Raw genomic sequence first — 23,375 nt, 5'->3', positions numbered from 1 at the left:
GTCTGTGACACCTTAACTGAGAAGAGTGCAATCTTACAGGACAGATGAATGTATTAAAATTGGGTTCCCCTCCCCCTTTTACTTAGCTTAAGTGGGTAGAAACAGCAGAAAGATACAAAAGAACAGTCTATATAAAACTAATGGGGACACTTGAGTTGGTAGCCTATTCTGAAAGCCTGTACTTCTGCCTCTGTTTAGGGGACTGAAGGACCTTCCTTATCTCTAGGGTATAATCTCAAATCTTGCAAAAACTCCTAAAACTCTATGTATCTCCTGGTTAGTTGGATCAGTTCAGTTCTCTTTCTCTCTCTCGTGTTCTAACCAAAGCTAGTATATAAAAACTGTATGTATTTTTAAACAGAGGCTATGACAGAGATGTAACCTGTAGGAAGTGGAGATGGGTGTTACACAACCTACTTCTAAATGGAAGTTGACCTCAGATGGCAGAATACAGGAAGGGAGAAATGGTCAATTTTTAGCATTATGATAGTGTGAACTAACAACAGGATAAGTCAGGGTGGAATTTAAGGGTCTCTCTTAGAGACCTGGCTGCTTTGCAAACTTTCTTCTCAAGTGGTAGCATGGTAATGGAGCAGCTCTTCCACAGGGTGCTGAAGGACTGTGGGTGCAAGGTTTGGATAGTGAATGCCTGGAGCAGACAAACACCACTGAACTCATTTGGTCTGCAAGCCTATGGCCCCGTCAGACAAGTTCCAGGACAAAAACAGCAGCACAGCCTGTGCTTTCCTTCCTCTGCAGCAGCTGCCTGAGCTCCGCCACAAGCCAACGAGGAGGCCTGTTGGTAGTGCACAGCACAGAACACGACACCAACCGGCAGTACCGATTCAGCTGTGCAGGGTACCATGCCGGGAGCCGAGGGGCCGCGGGGACCAGCTGAAGGGAGCCTCGCTGCGCTTTGGTCGGTGTAGCTGGTTGGAGGCTGCGGGCCGCAGACGCCTGTCTGCACAGGGGCCACGGCCTCACCTTGTGAGGAGGCCTCGGCATGAGTTTGGGACGATGCTCCACTTGCCCCGAAGGCCGCGCCGGCCAGCCTCACCCTCCGATCCGTCCAGCGGGCCCAGCCGGTGCCAGGGGCACGCCTCAGCCACCCCGACCGTCAGGTGGCGCTGGGGCCAGGCATTAATAGACAAGAGACGCCCGGGAAGCCGCGAGCGACAGGTCGCGACTGGTGGGGCGGGGCCTCTGATGCAAATGAAGGGGGCGGCCGGGGCTGAGGGAGGGGGGTGGCGGGAGGGGGGCGGTGGCCCCCGGGGCGGTGGGGCCGAGCCGAGCCGAGCCTAACCTAACCTAGCGGGGGCGGCCGGGAAGCACGGGGGGCGGGTCCGCCGCCGGGCGGTGGGAAGCCGGACGGGGCGAGGCGGCCGCAGTCATCCGGCGCGGCAGGCAGCGGAGCGGGAACATGGCGAGTGTAGGGAACGGCACAGAGGAGAGCGGCGGCGGTGAGGAGGTAACCGGAGGGAGGCGGCGGGAGGGTTCCGGGAACGCGGGCAGCGGACGGTGATTCTGTGGCGGCGCGGCGGTGAGGGGAGACGCGGGCAGGGACCCCCCCTCCGCCGGCGTCGCTATCTCCCACCTGCCCCGCGCCGCTACTGTGCAAGGGCCAGCCGGGTGTAGCCGGGCGCAGCCGGGCAGCCGCTTCCTCTGGGGGCAGGCCCGGCCGCCGGCGGGAATTGGGGAAAATTGTCTCGCTTCCCGCACCGCTGCCGCCGCCTTCGTTTATTTTATTTTCTTTTACTTCTCTTTTTTAAATTCTTTACTGTTTAGCCCCTGCCCGGCGTCACCGCCGCGCTCCGCTGCTGCTCTGTGCGAGTGTGCCGCGCTGCCGCTCCGGTGCGCCGCGGGCCGGCGGGAGGCGCGACCGCCGCGCATCTCCGGAGAGCAGGGCAGGATTGCGGGCAGGCAGGGCGTGTGGACAGGCGCAGCTGGCCGGGCAAGGGTGCGGGCAGGGCAGGAGGACTGGGTAGGGGAGCGGGCCGGGCAGAGGGAGCTCGCAGGGCAAGGGTGCGGGCTGGGCAGGAGGATTGGCCAGGGTGTATGGGCAGGGGGATTGGGCAGTGGTAGAGCGCATGGCAGTGGGAGCGGGCCGGACAGGGTTGCGGGCAGGGCAGAAGTATTGGTCAGGAGGAGTGGGCAGGGCAGTGGGAGCGGGCAGGGCAAGGGTTCGGGCAGGGCAGGAGAAGTGGGCAGGGGGAGCGGGCCGAGAAGAGAGAGCTGGCAGAGCAGGGCAGGAGTGAAGGCAGGGCAGGGGGTTTGGACATGGGCAGCGGGTCGGGCAGGGGCAGAGGGCAGGGCAGGAAGACTGGGTAGGGGAGCAGGCCCGGCAGGGAGAGCGCACAGGGCAGGGTGCGGGCCGGGCAGGAGTGCGGGCAGCACCGTGGTGAGCACCGCTGCCCGCTGCGCGGCTGAAAGTTGGGCGCGGCTGAAAGTTGGGCGCAGCTGCGCCTCCGTGTTATGCTGGACGGCAGAGGCAAGCGTTGCGGTCCGGGTGGCGTGTGGTGCCTCCTTCGAGGGCCCGGGTGCGTCGGGTCTTCCACAGTGCAAGTTTTTGTGTCTAGGAAGTGAAATCGGGCAGAACTGTAGTTGATATAAGGTGCGTTATAGAGTGAAGTTTAGAATTTCCCTGTTGTTTTGTTAAAGGTCCTTTAAACAGCCTGAACACAAATCAGTTAAAATAGTCACCTAGACTTTCAGATTTTCTCTGTATCCACTCAGTCCAGAAAAACACAATAGGAGAATTCATTGACTGCACCTTTCAGAAAGCTGGTGATAGTAACAGAGCTCCTAGAGCAGCTTTCAAAAAGGGCACTGCAAAACTGAGGCAGTTTTAACTGGAAGATGATCTTAAACACAGCAGATCACAGTCCCAGCATGCACATGTATGAATATTGACTTGATTTTTGACTGTGCAGTCTAAAATGCACAATTTTAGCATTGAGTACAGTTAGCAACTTCTTCAAAAAGGTCTGTAAGGCATCCCTCCTACTAATATTCAGTGAATTAAACTTATGAATCATGCAAATGCATAATAGTTGGGGTTTTTTTAGTGGCTTTGTTTATTTGCCTGTTTTGCTTTTTAAACCTTGTTGTGATTAGTTTTGGAAATGCATGTAACCAGTGCCTCATTTCTGAGGTGAGGTGGTGTTTCATACAACAGGGCAGCTGACAGATTTATCTGTAGGACTCGGTATGCTGTGTAGCTTGTTTGCATCCTTGTGTTCTGTATTTGGCAGTTGCAGAAGCTGCTCTTGGAGGACGTAATAAAACCCAGCTTGTTCTTTTCCTTGGTTAGAGAGTGAGGTTATATACTAGTCTGTATTTCAGTGTGCTGTGAAACTTGCTACTTCCTAAGGTAGGAAGGAGGTGGAGGCACCTTGTGAAGAGGACCTGAAATCTCATCCTATACTGGAGTGAATCACTGCGAAATTATACAATGATGTCTGCAGGGCTGAATTTTGTTTCTAATAAAACGAGTAGTACAAGTGAGAGCAAGCTATTAACAAACTCTTCCTGCTCTCAGGAAGCAAGTAGCTGGGATTCAGGTAAAACAGGTATTTGGCAACTTGGTTGTTGCCTATCTGCCTAGTGTGAACAATAGGGAAGAATATTCTTCACTGAATTTGCTGTTAAGTGTCAGTGCTTTGTTAGAAGGGAATAAGCTGGCATGCAAACAAACATAAAGGTTGGCATAAGAGCATCTCAAAGAGGCTTTATTTGAGGAGGCAGCTTTGTTTGAGCAAGAAGCTGAAAGAATTTTCTCCAGATGAGCTGGAAAGACCTCATGCTCTTTGCAGAGACTTGTGCTTGATTCTCTGAAGTCTAAACCAGACCAGAATTGGTAATGGCGCAAGTTCTTATACTTTCCTGGTGAGATTCCAGAGCTCAGGAAGGGAGGGCAGATGGTTGCTTGATCTTGGGGAAGGTCACTGCTTCTGTAACAAGTTGCCTAGACTGCCTTTGCCTACAGGTTCACCACAGTCTTTTTTTACTAATACGCAAGATGTGATTTCAGCACTTTGTGATAAGATAGTTGATTTTAAGTCCCTTAGCTTTGTTTTCTTAAAGTGTTCGCAGTGGTTGTGATGTCAGGAAGCTGAAATTGGGGAATGTTCCTGTCAGTTTTGTTCTTAAGAGCAGCATGCATCTAAATCATGCTGTTTATGTGAAACATGACAGGTGGAAACTCAGCTTCCTGATTTAAGTGGACATGCTTAGTACCACATGAGCATAGCTGTTAGCATAGAATTTTGCTTTGCAGGGCCTTGTGAATACTTCTTCATCTCTGAAGCTTTGAAGAAGGATATGTTAAGCCAAACTTTGAAGTTATTTCCTACTTAACAGGACATTGGCCAGCAAGCAGCACACTTCTAAAGTTCAGGGTTAAAGCAGCAGGTAGCTGCCCCTGCTGTAGTCCCTAATGAATGATATTTGTGGGTTTCCTTATGTTTCTTGCAGCTCAAGGAAGTGCCAGATACAATGTTTATATCTTTTTTTTTTTTTTTTTTTTTTTTGCTGACAAATGTCTCACTGTGTTGCAGCTGTGGCTTTGCAGTGAGCATGGCAAGGAAGTGGTATGAAGTCTAAGTAAGTCTTTGGCCTTTTTTTTTTTTCGCAGCTAATGCAACTGTGGTAGTCCAGTGGCATTGTGTTCAGAAAGTAACAAACCCCAAACAAACAAACCAACCAACCAACAGGAATTGGAAACCTAAGCCCAAGGAGGTTGTATTAATGAGACAGTGTTTTGGCTATACTCATCTGGGAAAACAAGTGGTTATTAAACTTGTGATTTTCCTGCAGTGTTGCTTCCCAGGTGTTAATGTATGGTTATCCTCTCCTAGGAAGCAGTTTCCTGGATGCTACCTGATCAGGAAGGAAGTGCCCACCTGCGGTGTGTGCAGTTGTCAATTCAGATCTTGATATTCTGTCACCACTTAAACCACTACATGACGCTGAATTCACCTAATAAAAGTACTTGTACTAGTATTCTTTCAGAACAGGTTCCAAATCTAGGACAGATATGCTTAACTTTAAGGGCAAAATAGCACTCCCAGTCACTGCAGAGTCTTCAAGCAAAACTTTAAGCCTTCTTCTCTCCCCACCCCCTCCCCCGCTCCCCACTGTCTAAAGATTACTTAAAATAGTGGGCCAGATCTGCTTCCCATTAAGTTCACTCTGTGCTGCCCTGGTTTTTCAAAGTCTTAAAGCCAGCTTAATTGGTTACTTGGGGATTCCCTATCCATTAAAAAAAAACCCAAAACAATCTAGACAAAACAAACCCAGCCTTGGCCTTTGTACATGCAAGGGTTGTGGCCAGACAGAAAGGATCATGATCAAGAAGTATCTACATGCTAAAAAGATGCATTGTTTGGGCACAGTCAGCCAGACTAAGGATTATACACAGATCTGAAAGTGATTTGGTATCATTGCTGCTGTTAACTCTAAGGCTTATAGTAAGGACAGCTTGGTCAATTCAGCTAATCTGTGCCTCAGCTCTAAACTAACCTATTAAGGAAAATTTAGGTTATGAAAATCTGATGATGCCTGCTGTACTCTCCTGAACTGCCCAAGCAGGGACAAACACTGTATAGGCTGGCTTTATCAGCCTGGACAGTTTATCTCCGGAGCCGATTTCAAAACGAAACCTGCATGGTCTTTAGCTCAAAAGCTGTTTAGTACTGGTTAGTACTCTGTTTATGTACTCAAGCTTTTCATCTACTGCTGCAGCAGCTGCTGCACTTATGATCAAAGAACTTCCTAGTGGTGTGCTTCTTTCCACTAGTAGATTAATATAGTAATGTACTTTAGAATAAATTATGGAACTGTGCAGCACTGGCCATTCTTCCTTGTTTACATTGAGTGCTGAGAACTCTTCACCATTTTGTTTGGTAATTCCAGCATGGAAGAGGAAGTTTCTCCTCCAGAAACTCCAAGAAGCTGAAAGCAAGCCACTATGGTGCATTTTTTCACCTTAAAAAGTAAAAAATAGGTTGGGAATATGGCATTGGGAAGGGGTACTAGGAGCACTTCCTCACATGAAAGATGTTTGCTTTTAAAACATCTTAATCTGACATGTATGGTTTTGTCTCTTGGAGGAGTACATCTTGCTTAGCTGACGAGCATAAAATTTGAGCTAATTTTGTCAGCTTATTCTGAAGGCTTGTGCTTCGGCCCATAGCTCATCTGTTTTTCCTTTTCGTGTTTTGGCCTCTCCTACTGTTGGAGCACATCTGAGATGAGAACCAAGCTATTCCAGTAGCACAGGTGAGAACAGCACTGTGGGCAAACTAAGCATGATTAATAATTTCTTCTTTATTAAATAAAATTGGTTGCTGTTTCAGCTTCCAAGATTCTGAGATTCTTTATTTCAAATAAAACTTTGGTTTACCCATGGGTGTATCTCTTGAGAGGTATTTTTCCTTGTGACCATCTATTAAGGTAAGGATGTGTATTCCAATTTTATGTTACCTATATTATTCTTAGATGGCTCATTTTTATTGTTCACATTTTTCCATTTTTTATTTGGCTTCACCGAACTTGTTTCATTCATCCGTTTGAGCCTCTTGGTAGTGACTGAATTTGGAAGATGGGTAGCTAAGAGAAACAGTGTGGCTTAAGGCTTTATTGCTTTCCTGCGGGGGAAAAGGAAGTGTATGTGATGTGTTCCACTTAAACTTTCTTATTTGATGTTCACTTCAGTTAATCAGTATGCTCTTCCTCCTCAGAGTGAGGGATAAAAAATACAGGGAATATGGGAAAAGCACCAGCTGCCTCTTAGGCAGAGCTGACAGACAAACTTCTGTGAGACTTAAGTACCTATGAAGTGAATTTGTGAAATTGTTTGTCTGCCTCTACTGTTTGCCTCTACTTCTCATCTTCTCATTTCTGTGGTTTTGTGTTTTGTTGTTCTTGTGGGTTGTTTGTTTTTTTTTCCCTGTGGAGGTTGGAGTAAAGTGGTGTTTATTTTTTTATACAGATAGAAAAGAACTAAAACAAAAAGGAAGAGTCAGCTTTTATTCTTCAGGTTTTGGGTTTTCCTTGTACACTTAACTGCTGCTATTCCATTTTGGAAAGCAGCATTTAGTATCTTTTAATGAAGCCTTTACTTTGAGCAGTGGATATTACTGTCCTTGCATCAGTAGTTGTAGCTAAAAGCTTGCCGTCCACTATATGGAAAGACAGTTCTGCTTCATATGTAAACTTAAAGGGGCATATATTGCTTCTTGTAATTCAGTAAGTCTGTGTGAGAATCATGACTTTGTGGAAGCATGTTTGGTTCTGCAAATGTGTGTTTTTCCTTTGTTGGCTTTTTGGTTAGTATGGTTGGAAAAACTTCTAAACCTCATGGGTTTAAGTCACTCTCCTAAGCTTACCTAACCAAAAGGAAAGTTTCAAATAAGTAATAAGGCTTTATCTTCCTGTGTAGTATCAGCACAGAAGGTGGAGAAAAGATCATAGTTGCTGGTAGAAATACAGCCCTAGAGACTACTTCATCTGGTGGGCAGTGATTTTCACACATACTGTATTTTCTGGATTAATAGAAACAGTATTACCCTTTAGAGAGCAGAATCATAGAATCATAGAATAGTTAGGGTTGGAAAGGACCTTAAGATCATCTAGTTCCAGCCCCCTTTGCCATGGGCAGGGGCACCTCACACTAAACCATGTCACCCAAGGCCTCATCCAACCTGGCCTTGAACACCGCCAAGGATGGAGCATTCACAACCTCCCTGGGCAACCCATTGCAGTGCCTCACCACCCTCTCAGTAAAGAATTTCTTCCTTATATCCAATCTAAACTTCCCCTGTTTAAGTATACCTTCTATATCTTCTCTCTTGAGCAGTAGGAAGCCTTTTGTTAACAGCTGAGACATGGGGTGGTACACACAGGGAGCTGGATAGGTCAGACAGACATCTCTCAATTGTTTGAACTCCTGAGACAGTTTTTCCACAGCTGAAATGATGGAAGGGGTGAGACTATCTTCAAACTCTTGGAGTTGATGAATCATTTCGTCCACTGTTGGTCGTGATACGTCATTCCAGGTTATTGCTGCCAATGAATGGGCATATGATGACGGTGCATTCCGTGTAAATTTCCGCCACATGGGTTGTGTACATTCGAATTCATCTGGATCTATGGGTGCATTCCCAGCATTCGGCATGTAATAGATCATCTCTACAATGGCTGATTCCCTCAGAGACTGGATGCCTTTCTCTAGAGTAGTCCACTTGGCCGAATGACTCACAACATCGTCCTTGTATGGAAACCTTTCTTTCACAGCTGCCAAGAGCCGCCTCCAAAGACTGAGGGACTGTTTCTCTTTTGCAATTGCTTTGTCAATTCCCACTTCCCTAGCAAGTGATCCCAGCTGCTTGGCTTCCATACCTTGTAGTTCATGACCGTCGGCCCCACTGTCCCAGCATCGGAGCAACCAGATGATGATGTGCACCCCTGGTTGACAGATAAAATCTTTTCGAATTGTCCTGGGTTCAGCAGTGGCAGTCAGTTTTTTGTTTTTTTTTTTTTTTTTTTTTTTTTTTTTTTTTTTTTTTTTGTTTTTTTGTTTTTTTTTTTTTTTTTTTTTTTGGTTTGTTTTTGGTTTGTTTTTGGTTTGTTTTTTTTTTTTTTTCCTTCTTAGTAGCTGTTGCAGCACTGTGTTTTTGACCTTTGGCTTGGGAACAAAAAAACTGATAACACTGATGTTTAGACTGACCAAGGATTTTGTGAGTCTCATGCTCTGCCAGGGAGGAGGAGGGGCCGGGAGGAAGCGGGGACAGAACACCTGACCCAGACTGGCCAAGGAGGTGTTCCATACCACAGCACGTCATGCCAGGGGATGGAACTGGGAGCTACCCGGAAGGGCACGTCCCCTGGTCGGTCGGGCTGTCTTTTCCGGCGGGCGGTATCGTATTCTCTTCCCTTGTTATTTCTCTTGTCGTTGTTAGTGTTGGTGGCGGCAGTGGTGATTTGTGTTATACCTTAGTTATTAAACTGTTCTTATCTCAACCCGTGGGAGCTGCATTCTTTTGATTCTCCTCCCCGTCCCTCCAGAAGCAGAGGGAAGAAAGGTGGGGGGGGCAGTAGACTGCGTGGTTCTGATTTACAGCTTGGGCTTAAACCACGACACGAATATTCCTTAGCTCAGTTGAGGTCCGGTGTATCACTGCTCTCATTTTGAAAAGAGAGCAAAATCGTGCATCTGAAGACCTGAGAATCACCTTTCATGGGTGGATGTGTGCTGCTGGTGATATGTGTTCTGGTTAAGGCCTGGACATGTCTAAGAGCCTTGTGGTCAGGTGTCTGCTTAGATGGTCTGAAATGTGAGAATTTTTGTGGGAGTGCTAAAAATTTACTCTTCTGCTAAAAAGAAATCTGGTGGCTTTCTAAGATGGGGCGATGGCAGTGGTGGATAAGTGAGGAGCAACTGATGTCATCTACTAGGACTTGTGCGAAGCATTTGACACTGTCCCACATGGCATCCTTTTCTCTAAACTGGAGAGGCATGGATTTGATGGGTGGGCCACTCACTGCATAGGGAATTAGCTGGATGTTCTCACTTGGAGAGTTGTGGTCAACAGGTTGATGTCCAAGTGGAGACCAGTGATAAGTGGTGTTCATTGAGCGTCAGTACTGGGACCGGTACAACATCTTTGTTGGCGACATGGACAGTGGAACTGATGCGCCCTCAGCAGGTTTGCACTTGATACCAAGCTGTGTGATGCAGTTGATTGCTGGAGGGAAGGGATAGGATCCAGAGGGACCTTGAGACGCTTGAGAGGTGGGGCAGTGCAAACCTCATGAAGTTCAACATGAAGTGCAAGGTCCTACACCTGTGTTGAGGCAATCCCAGGCACAGATACAGGTTGGGTGGAGAATGGATTCAGAGCAGCCCTGAGGAGGACTTGGGGGTGTTGGCTAATGAGAAGCTCAACATAACTAAAACCAGTAATGTGTGTACTTGCAGCCCAGAAAGCCTGATGTGCTGGACTGCATCAGAAGGAGTGTGACCAGCAGGCTGAGTGAAGTGATTCTCGCCTTTTACTCCAATCATGTGAGACACCACCTGGAGTACTGAGCTCAGCTCTGGGGCCCCCAGCATAAGAATTCTATAATTCTGTGATTCTGTGATTATGTTCTTGTTTCAGGTACGTGTGAAAAGCATAGGAGAAAAACTTCAGAATAAAAGCAGTTTAGCTAATTTTAAGTGTGACTTGAACCAGAGGAAGAACTTTAAAGTAAGACTCAGTGGCTTAAACATAGTATTAAAGAATCTACATTTAAATCTGTGCCTTGTCCAGATGGATAATCTTAGCATGAAAAACATGTGCAACTCTGAAAAATCCTGTTAAACAGATCTGCCTGTGTACTGCTACTTGACACCACTGAAGTAGCTGCCTCTGTTAAGCTGCATTCTACTGAGCTTAAGCAAAGTCTCTTTAAAACCTTAGGAAAGAGAGATTCAGCAGCAGCTAAGTGTCTGTGTCTTTTAATGTAATTTGGATTAAAGAGCTATATATGTCTATAGCTCCCTCTGTCAGTGGAGAATACAAGGTAGCTCATAGCCAGTCACTTGTAGAAGGTGGAATGGTTAGTCTTGACACTTTGCCAGGGTGCTACAGGTTCTGCTAAATGTGAAATATGGAAATTCAAGTTATACTGAGTAGAAGGAATGGCACAGTTGTGTATTTCAGTTTCAGAGTGAACATATTTCTCAATAAGCGAACAACAAAGTAGTGTTAAGGTCCAAGTATAAAAAAAAAAAGGCTGTTTGGAAGTCCATTTGGCTTATTTGAATTGTGGTATTTTTATCTTCCATTTGAATGATATGTTTGGAATGGAGATACAAAGTAAGTGCAGTTATCCCAACTTTGTACTTTTTTGTAAACTGGGAGGCAGAAGTATAGAGTCATGCCAGTGTCACAAATCAGGTCCCAGGTAGGAGGATCCTCCTGGAGTTTGTCCTCTGTATTTATTTGCTTCTGCAGTTCAGAGTTTCCACCATGGAGGACTCCTTTTAAACTACTTTCTAAATTACCACTTGTGAGTTTGTACATTGGAGGTTGCAGGTTTAAGTAGCAATGTGCCTGGTTGAAGAGGATTCTTGATGTTCAAATGTCCAAGGGAGAGTACAGCTTTGTGTCCATGGTGCCTTGCTTTTGGGGTTTCACCATGAATCTAAGCTTATTGGCATGTCATCAAAGGTAACTGCACTGGCACAACTGAAGGAGCAGTGGAAAACAGAGCGTGGGGACTAGGGACTGAGTGGTAGGAACAGGCTTGTGTGCTTTCTCTGAATGAGTTAAGACTTGCCACTGTAGGATAGTTTTGGTCCATTTTAGCTAGCTTCCCTGCAGAAAGCAGCCTCTCTTGGCCAACAGGATGTGTGTGGTTGCCTTGAATTCCTGTGTTTGTGTGTGCGTGTCCCTCCAGTGAATCAGAAAAGAGAACTCACCTGATACCCTTGACGGAGCTGACTTTTCCCATGTCGTTGATGTGGAGGGTTTTGTCTTTTTTGCTGTTGTTGTTGTTGTTTGTTTTGTTTGTTTTCTTTTAACCAACATAACTTTCCTAGTGTGTGTCGCTTTGCGTTTGTGGAAGTCCTCTGCTGTTACAATGTCAGGTGGAGTGCAAGGAGTGGAAGCTGAGGTTCCATCTTTTGATGGCAACCCAGCATACAGGGTTAGCCTCTCAGTTGACCTTGAAGCTTGCTCTTCTTCTCCTTGCCTGAAGTCAAATACAAAGTTTTGTGTTTGTTTTAGCTTTGGTGTGTGCTGCAGGGGCAGTAGAGCATGCAATTTTATACTTGGAAGGTAAATTTTGCATGAGTTTTTTGTTTTGTATGTGTATATCATGCCTTACACTGCCAGTTGGTCTCTGATACTGTCGTAGGCGAGTTCTGGAAACTAGTGAATATATGTTTTAATAGTTGCAGAAATTGGCCTAAATTGTATCTTTCTTACATTGAAATCTCACTCTTTGTAACATTGTTTTTGTTTTGTTTTTTTTTTCATGATCTGAAGAAGTAATGAAAAGGTCATATTTCAGAAAGATATCAAAAACCATTGCAACAGCCTCCACAAATTAAAAAAACTTTCTAGTATATAGCCACCATGGGCTACAGTGAAAATGGATATGGATATCAGGATTGGGCAGAGATCAGTTGTGACATAAATAGTTCCTTGGCAGGCTGGAGTAATTGGCTGATACTTCTCCTTCCATAGTTAAAAGTACTCTATGCCTTGTGTAATGTGTTTAACTTTTCTGGTTTTGTCTGTCTGGTTGCTGTTGAGAGGAAGTGGTGTCAGGGGTTCAGTGCTTGAGATTGGACGGTGCAGTCATGTGGGATTTCACCTTGCACAGCGTCATGACAGCCAGTACCTCAGAGGATTACTGTGATGTGGGCTTGGTGTAAAGGAACTGGTGCTCTGATTGCCTGTGAGTACACAACACAAAGCTCCAAAAAGAGGGCCGTAACCCTTGCAGGAGGAGGAGAAGGGAGTGTATGTGCATGAGCAATTGCCTAGAGGTATTGACATACTGTAACCTTACGTTTGGGGTAAGGTGACCCTCCGAACAGAAGTGACGAATCTGTTAACAACTGTGTATTGACCATGTCCTTGTTACTACACTCCAGCTAGAACTTCCAAAGGCTATAAATTCCTCATGACATCAGTAAGCTGTACAGGGAGCGTATGTGTGGGGAAGGTGGTGGGGGAACATACGTTTCTAACAAGCTTCAGTGAGTATATAAATGTTATGACTTTTGTATGGGGAAATGCATACTGCTTTCAGTCCACCTGCATAGTCTGTTTGGTGTCTTTTTTTCTGGATCCTGCAGCTGCCCTGCAATGCCTAAGGAAATATCATGCTCTGCTTGGGGATAGATTGGGTGAAGAATCTTGTAGGGGGTGTCTTGACTGAAGAAGGAAAGCCATAGACACTTGATACATTAACAAAACTTAAGATGGATGTTAATAGGTTAACTCTTATTTTATGTTAATGAAATCTGAGAGTGTGTGTTACTTGTGATTTTTTTTTTTTCCTTTCTGTAAGGATTATCCTCATAACTTCAGGTGAAAGTGTGTTCTGTTTGTGCTTGCCTGTAAGTAGCCTAAGAGGAACTAACACTTTAGCTTACTGCCTGGTTAAGACAAGATCTGATTCTGCTTAGTGTAATTTAATGAGAGATGTGGTCTGAGTGTGAGACTATACTTCTATGTTAGGTGTTTGTCTGTCTTGCTTGCTTTCTGGTGTAAAGACAACAAACCGTTTAGAACACACGTATAAATCAATTATTAATTAGTTAATTTTATATTATTAATGAAGCTAAGTTGCTCTGTGCTGTAGAAGATGCTTTTCTGTTAATTAAAAAATCTGGTTGTTTTTAGGAGAGGTAGAAGGTGGCCTATGTTTGTCTTGCACTGGGGGAACAAGCTGTGCTCTGGACAAAAGTTGTTGCTTCATCTTGTGTTACAGACACTTCTAACTTTAGGTAACATTGGCTTCTAAAGCTCTGCTGTTCTGTTATTACTGATGAATGAAGCAGATAGTACTGCTGATGGATCAGAAGATATCCCTAGAGACTTTAAAGTTCCATAATGAAAACAACATTATCGTAAACAGCGTTGTAGGAATTACTGTTACTGTAGCAAGACCTGTTTTAAAGGAAATGAACCAGTTCAGAAAAAATTGCTTGAATTGCTTTTAACTATGAAACAGAACTTTGTGGTGCTAAATAAGCAGCAGCTGATGTTGCATTCTGTATAAATGAGTAACCAGTTATGTAATCAAGAGGATATTTAACCTGAGGGAGACAGGGAAGTTAATACCCAAGATATTAATATTAATATTCCTTTCATATTTTCTTCTTTTTTTATTACTTATAGGCAAAATTGGCACTAAATTGTCTTTAATATGAGGTAAACATGTTTTGTTCTCCGGCTTGGGGTCACCTCTGGAAAGTTAGTATCAGCAATTCCAAGGTGGTGCCTCTGTAATGAGACTTCTTTAGGATTGTTTGTTCCATTCTAATTGGTAAGCATTCTGAAATGCTGTTAAAACATCCCTCTAGGGGAAGTGTAATTTGTAAGAGATGATGCTTATGTATAGGTAAGTCTGCAGTAAGTGCATTGTGAACCTGCTGCATACTTAGGATTTTTTTTCGTAGCTTTAGAAATAAATGGAAGCAGTGAGCATTGAGGATCTTTATTTGAAGCTGCCTAGTAAAGTTCAGGACAACACAGTGTGCTTTTCCTCTTAGCTGTTTATCTTTTACCCTTTTTTCTTTATTGAGAAGTAGTCTTCACTGTGTCTACTTGATTCTTATGCTGAGTCAAGACTGGCTCTCAATTTGTAATTGCAGCAAGATTTACGCTGAGTCTTTATGTTTGATTCATCCTTATATGGTGAGATTCTTCTTTAAAAAAAAAAAAAAAGACAAAATTTTGTAAACTTTTGGGGTTTTTTTGTGTGTGGTGGTTGTTTTTGTTGTGTTATTTTTTTGTCATGACATGGTACATTGCGTGACAAAAAGTTATGTTGTGGGGTGAGAACAGAGAGACTGGAACTGAAGTTTTGTTGCTTCCTGCTGAAAGCTACTTATGCTTAATATTAACTTTATTGTGGAATTGGAGACCTCATCTAAGCTTGGTAACTGTTGTATGCTGAGAGAGCTTTGCTGGAAAACGGCTTGGAAATTTGATAAATGCATTTGAATCTCAACCACAAATACTTCTTTTATTACAGTTTAGCATAGTTATTTCTACAGAAACAGTAATAGAACCTGTCTCCGAAGTATGTGAATGCTCTAACAATAGTCCTTATGCTAATCACACAGCCCTTTTTTACACAGATTGCAGTATGGTGGTTCATATTTTCCAGGTTGGACAATCTGTGTGCACTTTCCTGTTGCTTTGTTGTTAGGGTTTTTTTTGTGTGTTTGATGTTTTTTTGTTTTTTGGTTTTTTTTAAACATAAAGCAGAGTGTTTTGTGAATGAGATGGGGAAATCTGTGAAAGTATGACAATTGAAGTTGCATTTAAATAAGATCTTTAGAAAGCCTCCTTGTATAAAGTGTGATATTCTTCATGGTATATAAGACACTAGTTCTGAAAAAAATTATGCTAAAAGAGTTCCAAAGTCTACAGCCATGGTAGCAAGCTGATACCCCTTCTTCTGTTGAAAGTGTTGACATTTGCTTCTCTGTTGAGGACGGGACTTGGGAAAAAATCAATGGCAGGTTCTTTGTTACGACAGTCAGGTATTTTGGAAAGATGGTCTTGAGTTCAGGATAACAGTCAAGTTGATTCATGGCTTTTACAAAATCAGAGAAAAGATTTTTTTTCCCATTGTTTTTTGTTTTGGGCTTTTTTGTGTGGGTTTGTGGTGTTGTTTGTGTTGTGATTTATTTTTTTTTTTTAAGGATGCAGTTTCTAGAGTATTTTTGATTTTCCACACTTGTTTGTTATGACAGTAATCCTTGCTTGTCAATAAACATACACATTTCCACATTGCTTTAAGGGTAGAGCTATTTTTACTTTTCTCTCTGACCACATGTTTTGACTGGTAGCTTCAAACTTTTGAAATTGTCTGGTCTTATAATCATAGAATCACAGAATATTTAGGGTTAGAAAAGAACCTTAAGATCATCTAGTTCCAACCGCCTGCCATGGGCAGGGACACCTCACACTAGACCATGTCACCCAAGGCTCTGTCCAACTGCCAGGGATAAAGCATTTACCACTTTTTTGGGCAAGACATTCCAGTGCCTCACCACTCTCACAGTAAAGAATTTCTTCGTTATATCTAACCTGAACTTCCCCTGTTTAAGTTTGAACCCGTTACCCCTTGTCCTGTCACTACAGTCCCTAATGAAGAGTCCATCCCCAGCATCCTTGTAGGCCCCCTTCAGATACTGGAAGGCTGCTATGAGGTCTCCACGCAGCCTTCTCTTCTCCAGGCTGAACAGCCCCAACTTTCTCAGCCTCTCTTCATATGGGAGGTGCTCCAGTCCCCTGATCATCCTCGTGGCCCTCCTCTGGACTTGTTCCAACAGTTCCATGTCCTTTTTATGTTGAGGACACCAGAACTGCACACAATACTCCAAGTGAGGTCTCACGAGAGCAGAGTAGAGGGGCAGGATCACCTCCTTCGATCAGCTGGTCACACGCCTTTTGATGCAGCCCAGGATATGGCTGGTTTCTAGGCTGCGAGTGCACACTGAAGCCGGCTCATGTTCATTTTCTCATCGGCCAACACCCTCAAGTCCTTCTCCGCAGGGCTGCTCTGAATCTCTTCTCTGCCCAACCTGTAGCTGTGCCTGGGATTGCTCCGACCCAGGTGTAGGACCTTGCACTTGGCATGGTTCAACTTCATAAGGTTGGCATCTGCTCACCTCTCAAGCGTGTCAAGGTCCCTCTGGATGGCATCCCTTCCTTCCAGCGTATCAACCGAACCACACAGCTTGGTGTTATTGGCAAACTTGCTGAGGGCGCACTCAATCCCACTGTCCATGTCACTGACAAAGATGTTGAACAAGACCGGTCCCAACACTGATCCCTGAGGGACACTGCTTGTTACTGGTCTCCAGCTGGGCATTGAGCCATTGACCACAACTCTTTGTGTGCGGCCATCCAGCCAGTTCTTTATCCACTGAGTGGTCCACCCATCAAATTGATGTCTCTCCAATTTAGAGACAGTGTCGAACGCTTTGCACAGGTCCAGATAGATGACGTCAACTGCTCTACCCCTGTCCATCAGTTTCGTAGCCTCATCATAGAAGGCCACCAAATTGGTCAGGCAGGATTTCCCCTTAGTGAAGCCATGCTGGCTGTCACCAACCACCTTGTTGTTTTTCATGTGCTTTAGCATGCCTTCCAGGAGAATCTGCTCCAAGATTTTGCCAGGCACAGAGGTGACACTGACTGGTCTGTAATTCCCTGGGTCTTCCATTTTCCCCTTCATCAATGCTGTGTCCAGTGTCTTGGAAGACATAGACATACCCAGCACGTACTGGTTATGCTTTTGTGTCAGAAGAATTAGGTCTAGAAAGATGTAATAAGGGTTTCACCAACTTTATAGACATAATAAATTACATAGTAAAGATCCTTTTGATTTTAAATGGGCTTTATGTAATTTATGTGAAATGACTGAATGATGACAGTGAAGTTTTTGTAAAAGCTGATGAGCTTGACACAAAGTTTTTGCAAGACTCAGAGATGTGTGCTGCAAGAATAATCTAATTGAGTAATCTTTCTTACGGCTAGAGAAGACAAGCTTACTGTGCCTTCTTTTTTGTAGCATGTGTTTTGAGAGAAATATAGTTGTGTAGTCTCAACTTCCTCGGTCTTCTTAAATGCTCTCACATTCTTCTCAAATCACTCCTCCTACAGTATGAAAAGGAAGATACATCAGCCAAAGATCATCTGTTTGTATTTGCCTTTCACTTTGGAATTGCTTGGAAAGCAGTTTTGTCCCATGAAATGCAGAGATTTTCAGTGACGAGTTTACTGCATTTGTACTGGACTTTGAACTCCTGACTGTGTTATTTCTTCGTTTTACTGTGTGTGGGGCTTTTGGTGTTCGCTTTTTTGTTTGTTTGTTCTGGTTATTGTTGTTGTTGGTTTTGTTGGTTTTTTGTTTGTTTTTCCTGGTGCCACTCACAAAAAAAATATATACACCAACCTGACACTCCCTTGGACTCAGGGCTGTCCAAGAGCATATGTGTGAGATGAACAGAAAAAGATGGTCAACTAATGTAAAAATAAAGAGCTTTCTAGTAACAATCAAGTTCTATGGTGCTGCGCTATTCCTCTGCCTCTTAGAAGTGCTCTTCATGCAAAACCAGCAGCAGATCAAAGAAATAGCGGGAAGGTGCCAGTATAAACAATAAGAGAAGCCAGCTTGGTATTCAGCCAACTTTAATTGAAACTGTACACTTGCTTTTGCATGCAGAATATTGGATATAAGTCTGAACATGAATAACTGTTGACACCAGCCATTTGCATGTCAATTAAAGTGAAGTATATTGTAGTCCCTTACTTGTTGAGCGTGTTACTGAATCTGCTTATTTCCACTTTTCAGTCATGAGATAGAGGCATCTGAAACAGCAGAAGTGCAGCCACTTGTGTTCAGAACAAGCAAGACTGATGCCAGTTTACTAAATTGTGACTGCCATGTGCCCTATATTTAGAAAGAGATTCATAAAAGCCATTACCTTGTTGCTGCCTCTCATATGTAGGCTGTCTGACCACAGTGACTGACGTGACTGACATAACTAAATGTAATTCTTCCAGTTGATGTTCTTTCTCAGTTCTGCCCTGGTTTGTAGAGTGTGTCTGGTAGGCTGTTTAAGAGTTGTCCAGCTTATATGCAGCTGAAGGGTGAAGTAGGAACTGGCCATTTGTTGAAACATGTTTATTAGCTGCACTTAATTTTGACAGGCACTTTCATTGCAGATGTCTGTTCTCTGTAAAAAATGGAGGGTGGATTTCTTAAGACTTAATTTTCATGTGTCTTCTGGTAATTTCTGGGGTGACCAGTTGTATCAAAAGGCCATTGCTTTCCAGATTATAATGGAGAAACCTTTGTCCTTATGGTTAGTGACATCTAACTTTTGAGCTAAATGACAGTGAGTTGTTATTGTGAGCTGTTCAGCAATTCTTTAGTCAACCAAATTTATAAAGCTGAGTTCTGCCTTACCAACTCCTGTTTTCTTTCTGGGGGGTGGGCTTTTTTTTTTGTTAGCTTACGCATGACCCTTGACCAAGTCAGCCACATTAATAAAGATCTCGAATGTGGCATGCATGCATGAGGTTGAATAAGTAAGTCTGAACTACTGAGCTTGATCTTTGGTGTCTGACAGCTGAGGTTCTCAGTCTGCAGTGGAAAACATCTAGGAGAACACAGCTCCTTCAGAACAGCCACCAGTCAGTCTACTCAGCTGTCTGGAGAAACATTGATACTTTATGCAAATATTATGAAGAACAGTTCTTAAAAAGTAGATGGGTTATATTTATAGATCAAACCAGTAAGTTTGAAATAATATGAGTATTTTTTTCCTTCAGAGAAAGGAATTTAATTTTTCAGTTTTCATAAAAAAAGTGGTTGTACTGCGTAGAACAGAAGTTCTGCATTTCAGTTCTGTTCTTGCTACCTCAAGGTTATTTCTGTTTGGGAAGGGGAAATCGTTTTCCTCTTTCGTAACAGCTGCATCATCTCCTTTCCCTTTGAACTAAGTATTTTTCGTGTGTTTCTGTTCCTAAGCTACAAATCGTTAATACCAGGATCTAGTGTCACAGTAAGAAATCAAGCCTGTGTGGGTGGTAAAGGAAGTTCGGGGATGTTTTCTCCTCTCTCTACTCCCTAAGTTCTTTCTCTGCCAAGACAGCACCAAAACACCTCATACATTTGGGTTTTTTTGACAATAAGCATTAAGATGTAGTTTTATTCTCAGGTTACTTGTCTTCTCTGCTAGTTTGTAAAGTGATCTTTTCTATGAGAAACAACTGTCAAGTTTAATGAAGTAGTTAAGAAGTTGCGATTTTTAAGGTCTTTATGGTGCAAAGTACTCTCAGTTCTGAGTAAGTATCAGGAAGCAAAAAGCAGCAATATTTTAAAATGAAAAGAAATTTGAATGTTTTGGTTCATCAAAATACTAATTCTTCAGTGCTTTATGGATTAGCTCAAGATAACTGACACATTAGCTTCTGGGTCCTCTTGTTATGCTGAGTATTACTTTCAACACCTGGAAAAATACACAGTCCTAGGTAATGTTTTCTCATGCTGTTGCCCATTTAAGTAACAGTTGAATGCTGTCCTTAAGTGACACGATCATCTGATAGTTAGTATGCAGGAAAGGTGTCCCATAATAGATTATGTTTCATAGGTTCTTAGAATTGCTTTGCTTTCTTTAGTTTGTGCAGGTTCTATCTGAAGTGTGTAGATTTGTGCAGACATATTACTTCTCTTGCTGCAGACAAATAAAAAAACCCCGTTTTTCTTAGCTGGATGTATTTTTTTTCAACTGAGCAGTGTTACAAGGTGAATTTTTACAGGGTTCTTACAAGGTGAACTTTGGACTAGTGAGCTTTCACTGTTGTTCATCTCCATCATTCTTTTTTGTGAATTAGTAATTTCTGATATTTGATGCTGCAGTGGAGGCGGTGGGATGGACGATGTGTAGATGTTGGTTGAAGCAACAAGATCAAATCTATGTAATCTGTGAAAAAGATGTTAGAGGGAAAATGAGCATACTTTCGCTGGGAAAGAGCAGTATTCAGGAACTACTTTAAAATGAATTTATACATGCATTATTGGTTTGATTCTATGAAAGGGATTCGGACAGTAAATTCACCTGCAGAAAAGCGTCTTTGGCTCAAGTCATAGCTCATGTGTTGATTTGAGCAAATTCTCCATAGATTAATGTCAGAACTATAGATAATTGCTCTTTGTGGAACAAAAGCTTTCAGTTTCGTGAGACTTTGCTGTTGTTAAACCTAGTAATTTGTGCTTAGTAGAACTGTAATGTTGTGTGCTTTTCAGACTCTTAATTTGGAGATAAGAAAGATAGTGGTGTGCTCCAGTAGTTAGCCCTCTGCCTGAATGTGAATTTGATGAAGCAGAAAAAAAGACACGAGGAAAAGAATATTTACAAGAAACCAAAGAGGTCTTGCCTGGTACTGATTTTGTTTCTGTGAGTTTGTTTATATGAGCCAGAGATAGTAAGCACTTTCGCTTTCCTGCAATTGGTGGATCAAAAAGATTGAACTTTCAAGTAGCTCTCACAAGCTTCTTGAACTATTTTCATGGGCTCTTTTCTGTTGTCTTACGTATTTGTCAGCATTCAAGAAGGCTAAACTCTAGCAAAGTATGACATTTAATTTCTTGTCAAAATGACCTTTTGATCCGTTTTAGGATTGTTGCTTTCCATAAAAAGAAATTGTATTGGAACAGAAAGAAGCCTTGGAGAAATTTTGTTAGGAAAAGTTCAGTTACGGTCTTCCACTGACAACTGTTTTTCCTCTTGCTGGCTCAGCTGATTTTTAACATAATGTAGGGTTTTTTTGATACCTCCTAAGAACTAGATCAGCATAGCATGTAAAAAAATGGCTTGTCAAATCCAAAGTGTTTGTCTATAGTTACTTCAACCAAGAGAGCTTTTTACTCTTCTGAAATAACTTCCCCCCCAAAACTATGTAAACTTTGCTCTAATTATGTATTAAATAAATGTAAAGTTTGTGGATTTTTTTTTCTGGCTCTGTTTTCTGTTTTGATTTTTTTGTTCTGTATTATTCCTCCTCCTCTGAGATTGGTGTCATGTTAACCAGTTTGCAGAAACCAGCATCTTCCAGTTGTTTGTTGCTTGCTGTGATGGTATCTGAGCCACTGTAGCAATTCTTCGGCTAAACTTTCAGAATTTACTTGAAAGACTAAGAAAAACTCAGTATTTTTATAATGCAAATGCAAAATGCTCAAGTAGAGAACTGACTGTGAACTTGGAGTCAGACGTGCCCACATGTAGCTCCACATCTGGGAGTTTTGCTAATTTCGTTGCTGTGTTATTTGAGTTTTTCCAGCTTCTGTTGGCAGTTCTCTGTTCAGTTAAGTCAACTAAGGGGAGAGATGGCATGTTGTTCTGTCGTATCCTTGACTAGTATTCTTAGGGGCTTGCATATTGCTGTAATATCTAGTAAGATTTAAATGCACAGTAATCTTAAGTTGTCACCCCTGTGGGTGTGGAATTTTTAGCCACCAGTTTGTGTGAATAAACTTAAATGTAGTCCTGGCTGAGGAGAAATTAGTATTTATTAAGTTGCGTAATAGGAAAGGGGGGAGAGGGGCTAAGTACTTTGATTTTGTTTAAAAATTATAATTTTTTTTTAACTATTCTGTCCCATTTGGTAATAACTGTGTGGTGACTGCTGACGAACAGAAACTGTCTGGAAATTGGTTCCATTGTAGAAATTAAGAATTTATGGAAGGCTTCTCTTTCGTAGTCTTAGTCCAAAGTATGAGTATTGTGGATCAATTTCTTCTTATACCTCTCCCATTCTCTTCCTGTAGCAACACTTTTTTTCCTGTATTGAGTATTAAGAAGGAAAAGGAGATTTAGTCCATACCCCCATGTGCATTGCCCTTTCAGTGAGTCTGGACAGATTTAGCCAGAGGGAATAGGGTCCATCTCCTGTAATTTCAGAAGGGTGCTTCTGAGCTTGTCAGCTAATTTTGTTTAAAATCCCTAAAGTCCTGTGAGATGAATCCGTGTACAGAATGGTAGGTTTTGTGTAAATGCAGTGCAAGGTGTGTTATCCTTCCTGTTAGGTTGAGGAAGTTTAGACCTCCCAGAGAAGCCTCTTTCTGTTAATGTAGAATCCAGCTGCTGACTTCCAAACTGGGAGCTGTGCTGCCTGCAGGCAGGTATAGGCATGAAGTATGCAGGGCAGCATGGCTGTTGACAGGGGCTGGGTTTGCTGTGCATTGTTTCCACCTAGCATTGGGGTTTTTTTAAGAGGAAGAGTGGTATAGGGCTGAATTACAGAAGGCAAGAGAGGGCAAAAATAGTTAAATGTACCCATGCTTGACTAAAAACTTGATCAAACTCACCAGGACTAAAAGCATCTCAAAGTGTGTTTGCTCACTAAGTATCTAAATGTCTTCATAGATACCCATGCTTTGCAACATCTTAGTATGAGGGTTTTCCAGGGAGAGGAGTTCAGTTTATGGTTCTTCAGATCTTTCCTTAAAACTATACTGTCTTTAGGCCCAATAAAATAAAGCTGTGAATAGGCAGGTAGATGTGGTGTAGCAACTACATTTAATGCTGGCTACTATCATTTCACCATTGTCTTTTGTAGCCTCATTTGTCCGTTGAATCAATGTGCATCCTCGTGTTGATTTTTTTGAAATTAGATGTCTTTTTTTCTCCTCTCTCCCCCCCCCCCTTTTTTTTTTTTTCCCATTTCCCTGCCCTATTTAGTATGAACTTCCAATCAGGGCTAGTGTTCGTAGATACTATTGGACTTAGTTTTCTGAAGTTATGTTGTTATCAGTTGGGAGTATCTAGGTGTTTAATAACTTAACTGGTAAGCATGCCTTGTCATAAATCTGTATTTCAAAGGGGTAGTTTAGATTGGCCATGTTTGCTTACATCACTTTGAAAAGAACCAGTATTTAAACACTTAGTTTGACAAAATAATTACTAAACTTAAGGTAGGGATTTACAAAGAGTTACAGGATATGGTCTAGAAGTTACTTAAAGTTTAATGACTTATAATGAGTGTGGAAGAAAGGAGAGTTCACTTTTGATGTTAGGATTTCTGTCATAATCAAGCCAAGCAGTTGTTTCCACTTTCTACCAATTT

At 42.8% G+C, this 23,375-nt stretch overlaps 1 protein-coding gene across 1 annotated transcript in view; it reads left to right on the top strand.

Annotated features, from left to right (window-relative positions):
• Positions 1–1,420: 1,420 nt before the first annotated feature.
• The window catches only part of TTC39B (tetratricopeptide repeat domain 39B), a gene marked incomplete at its 5' end in the record, with an annotated part of 68,723 nt that continues 46,768 nt past the window's right edge, over positions 1,421–23,375 (top strand). Inside the window, one exon of the mRNA XM_080637709.1 lies at positions 1,421–1,468. Within this exon, the coding sequence (XP_080493835.1) occupies positions 1,421–1,468 (48 nt within the window). The remainder of the gene's footprint in view (positions 1,469–23,375) is intronic.

This window comes from Psittacula echo (genome assembly GCF_963264785.1).
Source record: "Psittacula echo genome assembly, chromosome: Z".
Classification (NCBI taxonomy): Eukaryota; Metazoa; Chordata; class Aves; order Psittaciformes; family Psittacidae; genus Psittacula; species Psittacula echo.
Note: the sequence above shows the minus strand (reverse complement) of the source record. Positions and strands in the feature narration are given on the sequence as shown.